Here is a 9,906-nt window from a genome sequence, read left to right as displayed (position 1 = left end):
GTTGATTCATTTCATTTTTTAGAAGGCAGCAACCAGATGCATTTTTTTTCCTCTAATGTACTGTAAGTAATAGCAAAATTGATAACTGAAATATTTCCTACAGTGTCTTATTTATATCATTGCTATTCCTTAATTAACAAAATTCAATGCAATTGTTTAGTTACAATTATTTTTTTCCATTTTTGCTGTGGTTTTTTCCACGGCAAAATTACAAACCCTGGTTTTAGTTAATTCTAAAAGTATGACTAAGTTTTGATTAGTCTTAGCTAATGATTAATTTTAAACATCAAAAATTTCGAGTTTAATAATCATTTTTTCAAAAATTATTATTTAAAAACTGAGTATTCCGTATTCAGCTTCATTTTTGGCTGAGTACTCGGTATTCAGTTAAATCACTGGTTGGTTACATCTCTAGAATTTCTTCTTAAGAAATTTCCAAAGTTTTAAATCATGGTGACTAAGCAAGTAAATTAAGTAGTAATATAGAAAATTTTAATGCAAAAAGGGACTGAGAGACCAACTTGATGAAAAAAAACTTGTTAGGGACCAGAAAGAAAAAAAGAGGACTCTTGGGGACCTCATTAAAAATCTGCAGCACAAATCAAGGAAATTTGACAGATAGTCGCACAAGTCTTGCTGCACTTATAGGGAAATATTGTTAAAATGAGCATAATGAAATTTAAAAAAGAAAAGGGCAATTTCACGGAAATGGGGAACTGATGACCAATTTTTCAAAATCTTTTTCTCTCACAAATCAGGTATCATTTTGAAGCTTATAAGTTGAATTATATGAAAATAATAAAAATTACCACAAAAGTTGATGTTTATAAGAGTTGCAAGCCTTTGAACAGAGGTATTTTTGACATGCTGCCATAATGGATTTTTTGATATCTTGTTGGAATTGGTATTTCAAACTATAGTTGCAATATTTTTCACATTGTAACTGATTCAGATGCCTGGCACAACACTTTAGAACAAATGTAGCATAAAAAATGAGACCTAAATAAAATATTTTTGTCTTCAACAGCTTATTTATAACAGGCACTTTGATAAAATTACGTCCGACACTAAATTGCCTAAAAGTTTGTGCTGTATAAAATAGGATGGATGTTTTTACAAAACATTTTACCTGCAAATCAGAACATCAGTTACTATTGAAAATGTGCAATCCGAACAAAATTCAAATAAATAGTTTTTTGTTATTTTATGGTGTCGGACGTAAAAAATTAATTACGTCCGACACCAAGATTTTTTAAATTATTACCTCGTTCTGGTTATACAATTTCTCTGATTTAAAATAGAAGGGATAGAGGACCGCAATAACATTATTTCTTTATACTTTAGTCATTAAATGTCTTTATTAATAGTACTCTTACTTAAAAACATTTTTTTAAACTAAGAAACTGGTAATTGATTAATCACAATTGGTCCAATTTGTCACTTAATATATATATATTTTTTTTTTCTAGAAGCACTTAACTTATAAGAAATAGTTTTTTTCTTTATTTTAAGCATCTCAAAATGCAGCAATTTTACAGCAGAATAAAATCCAATTTGGCAAACTGGGCGCATGCCATGCCCAAGCCACGATCTTCACATCCCATGTGTGGATTTCCAAAGAATTCTCTCAAACGTTTGCCATAATTTTTGATACTTTGGATCATACTAAACTTGCCGTGCATAAATTTGTAAGTTACCTTTTAGAATATCTAAAAACCAAGTACCCAAGAACTAAAAATGTAAAGTTTTCTCAAACAGACCCAGCTTACAATTTAAGCAAAGATACCTATTAAAAAAATTTAAATTTATTTGAGCAGAAATTCAACACAAAATTAACTCGGAATTTCTTTGCAGTGTTCCCTGGGGAAGGAGTTGTAGACAGCATAGTGGGTAAAATTAAAAAAAAAAGTGGCGTAATGTAAAAGCTGGAAGTAAAATGCCAGGGGGATTTGAGCTCAACCAAATCAGACCACCACCGCAAAGGTCCATTGTACTGGAAAAGTATTGAGCGGTATGTCACCAAAATTATGCATCTGTAGCTCCTTCATTAATCAGCAGTGTACTTTAAGTACACATATCATCAGAAGAGACCATACATAATTTAGCAACATTGCACCAATATTTGAGAAAATCCTTGAGCACTGCATGCACTGAGTCAAAGCAATTTCATTAAATAAAATTAATATCTCGGACACTTCTTCCTCACAAACACTTAGGATGGTTGTTCTATTTAAAGAAGAATTATCTGACAGTGATGCATTGGATGAATTTGAAGATATGGAATTTGTTGCACAACTTAAAAGTACATAAGTGGGTTGAGGTTAACTATGAGTCTGTACATTACACAGGATACATTCCCCTGTTAAATGGTGAAATGATTCAAGTATCTGTGATATATAAGACAGAAGGGCACATTAAATGGCGAAATGAGGAAGATAAAATCTTCTATACAAAATAAAATATTTTTAAGAATTTTTTTCCACCTATCCCAATTAGAAGTGGGTGATAATTAACATTTACGAAATAATTTGATATTTAATGTTATAATTATCTAAACATCTCATTTATTGTCATTAACATATTACTCAAGGTTTAAAGCAAAGTTAAAAGTAATTTAAAAAGGTTTTAAACTTTTGGTTACGTCCGACACCACGGTAATTTTGTACATATTACGTCCGACACCAAGTTTTTACGTCCGACACCAATACCAAAGTCCCTATTTTGGCACTTAATACCTCTAAAATTAAAAAAATATTTATGAGTTATTAGTATTTCATCATTGCTCTTTGACATAAAAGTAGTTACATTGTTGCAGATTAAGCCATTGACCTGAACCTTGGATTTTAGATTTGCTAGTCTCATTTTTCAGATTCAGCTCATACGTCCGACACCATGAGTTAAACATTTTTTTTTCACAAAATAAAATTTTGCATCAGAAATTTTTTTTATGCTCAACAATTCTACATACATTAGTAAGTATTTAAAAAAATATTTTAATCTATGTCAAAATAGTTAACCAATAAATGTGTTGGTTTTTTGAAGCAAATTTCATGCAATTCTTACGTCCGACACCGTGGAATTGCCCAAAAGGATTTTTGTAACATGATTAACTACAGTAGACCCTCGTTTTAAGCGGGGGGTTAAGTTCCACGGAAATGCCGGTTAAATTGAGACCTAATACTAGTGTTAAAAATAGGGGTTTGGTTCCGTAGATAACAAAATATTTTATTCTAGTGATGACTAATTGTATAATAAAGTTAAATGTTTCTTATATCAACTTTTATGCACAACATGCATAAAGAAAACATAAATTAATTTCGTGTCCTGTTTATAAGGAGGAGCTGGCTATGATAGTCTTTTGGCAGTCATTAAGGATTTTTCTCTAATTCTTTGCAGAGCATTAACGCATCCATGACCACTTGCGTCATTTCCATGATAGAATCTCCCTTCACTAACAAATCAGAAAGATCATTTCTATTGTCTAGGAAAATAACTCAACATTTTCAATGTGAACGTTTGGTTTTGTGTCATCGATGTCCTCGATGGTTTTGTCCTCCTTTGTCACCCCTAAAAACTTTTCTTCCAGTGAGTTCTGACCTGTGTGAGTTTAATAACTTTACTTCTTGAAAAAGAGCTCTGGAACCAATCGCATAGAGTGTCTCTAGCGGTCCAAGCTCGATGATTAGCACGCCAAAATGCAGTTGATTAAGAGCATCTTAGGGATCTGCAATTTTTAGGTGTTTGGATTTTGAAAGAGGAGACAATTTTATCTATTTGCAATACCGCATCTGAGTAAAACCGAAACTCATCCGCGTAAAATAAAATAAAGATGTCAAATCTAAAACCGCGTATAATCGAAACCGTGTAGAATAAACCCGCATAAAACGAAGATCTACAGTATTTGTGAGACTAATAGCCCTTATGAATAAAATAATGAAATCACAGTACTTTAAAATATTACCTAGTTCCATCTGCTTTCCAACTGACTTTATAAGGCTTTAGAGTTAGAAATTTCATATTGTTAACATCCATAGAGACCGGCTGAGAGCCTGGGAAACCAGATCTATAAAAAATAAACACATATACCTTCCAAGTCAAATAAAAACTAATGTTAATAATTTTTAAAAAAGTCATGGTGAAGATCCAGTCTTGATATCTTTTAAAATCCGCTCAAACACTCTGATACTATCACAATAAATCTTATGAAGGTTTTTCAAAATCCTACTGATGTTTGACATGGAACACAAAATTGGAAATGTTTTTTCCAAGGAGTATACAAGGACTTTTCAATGATAAAAAGAACCTTTTCAAGGACTACTTAGGAGTATTTGAAAGCATGAACTTTTTTGCAAGAGTAAAATAATTATTTTTAATTTAGTTTATTTGGACCACTACGGGCAAATAATAACTTCGGCTGTTTTTGGAAAAGTTACTTTTAAAAATTTGGATTATCAATGAATTTGTTTGGCTAAATTGTAAACTTCAGCCTGCATTGTTGAAAGGCAGACATCTACTGTCATCTGGAAAGGGGTAATTACAGTAAAAGTAATTTCACTTAGAAGAAAGTTTACCAATTTTGTCTTTAAAGAAGTGCTATAAATACAGTAGGACTTGATTTATCGGGCCTTTTTATCTGGGTCCCCGATTAATCCAGATCATATTTGTAAAGTCGTAAAATTAGTTTACATTCGCTTAAATAAGAATTTAAAATTATGATAGCAAGAACAGAATAGTAAGTACATCAGTCACTTTTTATTTGGCTTAAAGGTACAACAGTGCATAGATCGTAAAATTATTTATGACACAGTTAAGCAATTTAAAATTGGGCAGGAAACAAATGGACTATCAATGTGATGAGAAGTCTAGAAATGCAGCAAGTTTCCAACTATGCACGGAATAGGGTCGCCCGGTTAGGACTAAAATTTTAGGGATGATCTGTAAAATAGGCAAAAATTGATACTACTATATGCAATATCGCTTACAAAATTTAAAGACATTCACATAAATGTAATGAGCTGATGTGTGCATCACATGGTTTCCTTTTACTCCAATTCAACGTCATTTCCCCATTTTGTGCAATTTTAATGTCATTCAATAGTTTACTCTCTAAATATCACCAACAGTGGCCAAATTGAGACCAGATTTTAAAAAAAATCGCCAAGTTGGCAACCAAAAGACTAGCGATATATCGCCAAATGTCCAACAAATTATAACACCACTTGAGTTTACATCAAAATGAACAATGATTTCCGCCCAAAAAGGGGCAGAAGACCCCTTTAGAAACACTCGAATGGAACCAAAAGGGGAGGTACACAATTAGACCCCACTAGGAGTCTACATACTAAATTTCAACTTTCTAGGACATACCGTTCTTGAGTTATGTAACATACATACACACATACGCACAAACATACGTACATACAGAGGTCACAAGAAAACTCGTTGTAATTAACTCGGGAAACATCAAAATGGATAGTTCAGATGTCTATGCATTCTTGCGTACATGTACGTGTGGTCAGGTCGAAAAAAAAACTCAACATTCATTTGGGAGTGAGCAAAATGGAAATCAAGGCCGATTTTTGAATGAAAATTGTTTTGTGAATACAATACTTCCTTTTTTGTAAATGGAAGTAAAAAAGACCACAATTTATGCAAAATATGTGTGTAAAAAGCCAAAAAAGGATCTCTAATTATTGGAAACATATTACACAGATACGCTAGCAAATCAAGCAAACAGATTAACTGAAACATATCAAGATAAGTTACACCAAACCTGAGTGGGTCAAGGGGAGGGGGGGGGATTTTCAAAACAAAACTGGTTTGGACTATTGAGAAGAAATAAAATGGAGGGAGTGAAGACTTTCATTCATGAAACCAAGACCCCAAGTCATGTGATACAGGGGTGCCCATCTCCCCAAGTTCAATGGCGCCAATCCCCCCCCCCCCCCCCCAAATTTTTCTCTACCCTCTTTCTCTTTTTTATTTTTAGCTTTTTTTTATTTGATTTATTTAAAAATTTTTATTAATTTAAAAAAAATTTTAATTAATTTATTTTTAAATTTATTTATTTTTAATTATTATTTTATTAGAAACTTCTGTACTACACCAATAACATACACACACACACAGTAACTCATAAATAATTGAAATAAAATATGAACAGAATAAAATAAAGTAAAATAAATAATTTGATTTAAAAATAAATCAATAAATGAATTTAAATAAATAAATTTAAAAAAATTTAAAATCCCCCCAAAACTTTTGATGGCGCAACTTGCACCATATTCCTCCTCTGTGGGCACCCCTGATGTGACAGATTTTAAAGCAAAGCATTGGAAGAAATCAGGCTTCTTTTGCTTGTTTCATGCAAAACGTGCCAACCATTCGTCGTTGTTGAGTCATGTGACTTGGGGTTTTTGGGTCAGCTTTTGCTACGCCAACGATTGGACTTGCTCCGTCCATTTTAATTCCTGCTCTAAGGTCCGGACACTCGTTGAAACCAGTAAGTTCAGTGGGTCTAAAAATTAGCAACTAGTGCAAAGCTAAAGCAGTAAGCAGCATAAATCCAAAAATCAGGTTTCAACTTGCTAGGTTTTGGTGACCTCCGAAGGTTTAATAGCAATGGAAGGGAGGGGGAAGAAAGAATTATGAATAACTAAAAATAGATTTTGCACTTGTTAATTTGAAATGGGTGCATTTATCTACATTCGGTTAACCATAGTCGAACCAAAAAAAAAAAAAAAACTAAGTGTGAAAGACAGCGGATAATCAGGAATGTACTATATTCATATGGTAATGCCTGCGCTTATTTCTAACATTTAGTTTTTAGTCGCAAAAAACTATTAATCATTAACCAAGCTACTGAATTTATTTCCAGAGATAACTCATGAAAGATGGCCAACAATTATCAACTGTCAGTGCTTGCTTACCATGGGCGCCCATATGCAAAGTTGCAAGGGGGGGGGAGGGGGCTCAAATATTTCCCCCGTGGTTTAGCTGGATATTTTCCCCGTGGAAACCGATTTCAAGACAGATTAGAGTCATTCAAATTTGACATTTTTAATAACTTATTCATTAATGGCTGGAGAAGAAATGTTTTTACATTTTTGCAGAAAAAAGTACTAAAAGCAAGGAAGTTCAAATTCAAAGGGGGGGCTCAAGCCCCCCTATGTGGGGGCCCTTGTTGCTTACCCTTTCCATCCGCACATGCTCTGGCATCTCTGCTGGATTGCGGATATGAGGACGGGATCCGAGACGGGGGACACTCCGGGAACACCTTCCATGAAAACTGGGTTCTAGAACGAAAGAAGATTATATATATGGTCAGATAATTTCCAGGTGACATGGCTCCATTGATATTGTTTGGGATAGTTCAATTAATTATGGAATTACTTTTCAATGGAGATGATTTCCATAAACATAAGTTAGCAAACCTAGGGTCTGCATAAAAAGTTAAATTTTGTATTTTTTTTGAGCAATCACGATTGCTTATTGTTCTCATTTGACTGTTTTGATGTCCTATCATTTTATTTTCCCACCAGCACCCTCTACCAGCACCATCGTCGACTGGCTCCTCACGTTGCTGCTCCTATAGCGAAAGCCGTCTCCAGGTTGCATCCATGTCCTACACACACACACACGCCTACACACACTCATGCCTGCACACAGACACAAACACATATGCCTACACAACACGCACACGCATTCATACACACACATGCATACATACACACACGCATACATACACACACATGCATACATACACACACATGCATACATACACACACGCATACATACACACACATGCATACATACACACACACGCACCCACACACATGTGCCTACACAAACACACGTGCATTCATACACACACACGCTCGTGATTGCGAAAAACATAATTTGAATTCAAGATACCAAAAATTCAAATTAATATTGTAATTTTTTTTTGTTTCAAACTTTTAGTATCTTAACTTTAAACCTTATTTTGCCCATTTTTGTAATTGGAAGTATATGCGTCTGGGATTAACAGTCACAAAATTAGAGGTCTTTCAGGTTAAACGGGGACATGATGCATATTTCTTATGCAATACAGCTTTAAGGCTCCTTTTCAACACATCAACAAGAAAGCTCTCATCAGTGGCAGTATATTTTACATGGAACTCATAAATGGGTCTTAAAATATCGTTCCACAGTAGACCAAATCATTTTTTTTAGTAATTTTCAAATCTTGGCAAATCTTAATATATAAAAATCAATGTCCTGAGATAACATATATATATATATAAATATATATATATATATATATATATATATATATATATATATATATATCAACGCACAACCAATACCGCTGAAGCCTCAGGCTTAAAATTTGGCAGGCATGTCCACATGATTACAAAAGTATCCACTAAGAAAGGATTTTTTAAAATATCAATTAGTTCAAGAGAAATTAATTAAAACCCCTTAATTTCTGTGAAATTAAAACCTGTCATTGAAATTTAAATCCTTTATTTTTGGAGGCTTTCCTCCATTCAAATCATTATTCAGTACTTCATCTCAACTTTTGGTCGATAGCGAATTTTAATTTTGATATTGTTTTTGTTTCTCACGTGATTCTTCGAGGCTTTTCTCAAGTCAAATAATAATGTTTCTGTCTTTTGCTCTTATTTTTTTCAAAACTAGAAACGAATTTTTTAAGAACATCATCACAGGCGGACTATCCTTTTGAATTTAGAAGAGTGCAGTTTCCTGTAAAAGTTTGCTTTGCAATAACTGTTAATAAGTCACATGGACAGACATTAAAAGTAGCAGGGATCGATTTAAGAGAAGACTTTTTTTCACACGGCCAATTTTATGTAGCTTGCTCCAAAGTCAGTTCATCAAGCAGCTTAATAATTTTAGCACCAAAAAAAAAAAAAAACTAAATATATTGTATACAAAGAAGTTCTTGCTTAAACATAGGTATAACAATAAAATGTGGATGGCCTGTGTTTGCAAAGATAATCAATACTTTAAAAGGATCGTTAATAACAGTTAAAGATCGGTTAAGGACAAGGGCATATATATAAGGAGTCCAGAGGTCCCGGGACCCTCCCAAAATTAGAAAAAATATAGGTAATAAGTAATTATTATAGAGGATTTTCATAACTAGGTGCATCAAGCACTGTTATCCCCTGCAAATTCCATTACCTGAGCATTGCCGGGTACGGGAATGCTAGTAAATAATAAATTTCATCTTTATTTGGAGTTAAACCAATGAGCCCCAATGTGAAATACTAATTATCATTCTAACATTATATGACGAGTTTTATAAAAACCAGGTACATGATTAGGCATTTAAATTTGACTCCATTGCATTAATACAAGCTGAGAGAACAAACAAACATTCACTATTGGATAAAAGTTTTGCAAGTTTGAGAATTTTTTTTCCCAAGATAAACCACTAAGAATAATATTTCTGAAACTAAACTGCTTTTTTAAAAGTGTTAATAAAGAAAAGGAGTTAAAAGTCAACAATAAGTGAAGTTTGACAACATGAAATATTGAAAGAAGTGTTGAAAAACCTCACGGAATCCATGCCTAAAAAGAGTGGTAACAATAATCAGAGCGGCACACAGTAGGGTGCCAAAAAGTGCTTATAAATGTCCCCCCCCCCTTTCTTCAACCAACTGAGGATTAATAAATTTGCACAGGCCTACCTTTTAGGGAATCAGAACTGGAATTTTAGAGTCCTTCGTCCACTACAAAGCTAAAGGGAGCATTTAGAGAGTTTTCAGAACCATGACAGCGGAATTAAAAAAAAACTTATAAGCAGTCTATATATGTTTTTTCAAATTAAAGGCGGGTATATTTAATTTCTCTTGTGTTCAACGATAGTAATATAGGTTTAAAAAAATAAATAATGGA

General features: G+C 33.2%; 1 protein-coding gene across 1 annotated transcript in view; it reads right to left on the bottom strand.

Annotated features, from left to right (window-relative positions):
• The window catches only part of LOC129221079 (mRNA-capping enzyme-like), a 58,629-nt gene that overhangs the window by 12,170 nt on the left and 36,553 nt on the right, over window positions 1–9,906 (bottom strand). Inside the window, exons 10-12 of the mRNA XM_054855518.1 lie at window positions 7,192–7,295; window positions 3,962–4,063; window positions 2,097–2,226 (exon numbers count right to left, since the gene is read on the bottom strand). Of these exons, the coding sequence (XP_054711493.1) occupies window positions 2,097–2,226; window positions 3,962–4,063; window positions 7,192–7,295 (336 nt within the window). The remainder of the gene's footprint in view (window positions 1–2,096; window positions 2,227–3,961; window positions 4,064–7,191; window positions 7,296–9,906) is intronic.

Source organism: Uloborus diversus, chromosome 4 (assembly GCF_026930045.1).
Source record: "Uloborus diversus isolate 005 chromosome 4, Udiv.v.3.1, whole genome shotgun sequence".
Taxonomy (NCBI): domain Eukaryota; kingdom Metazoa; phylum Arthropoda; class Arachnida; order Araneae; family Uloboridae; genus Uloborus; species Uloborus diversus.
This window is presented reverse-complemented; position numbering and strand designations above follow the sequence as displayed.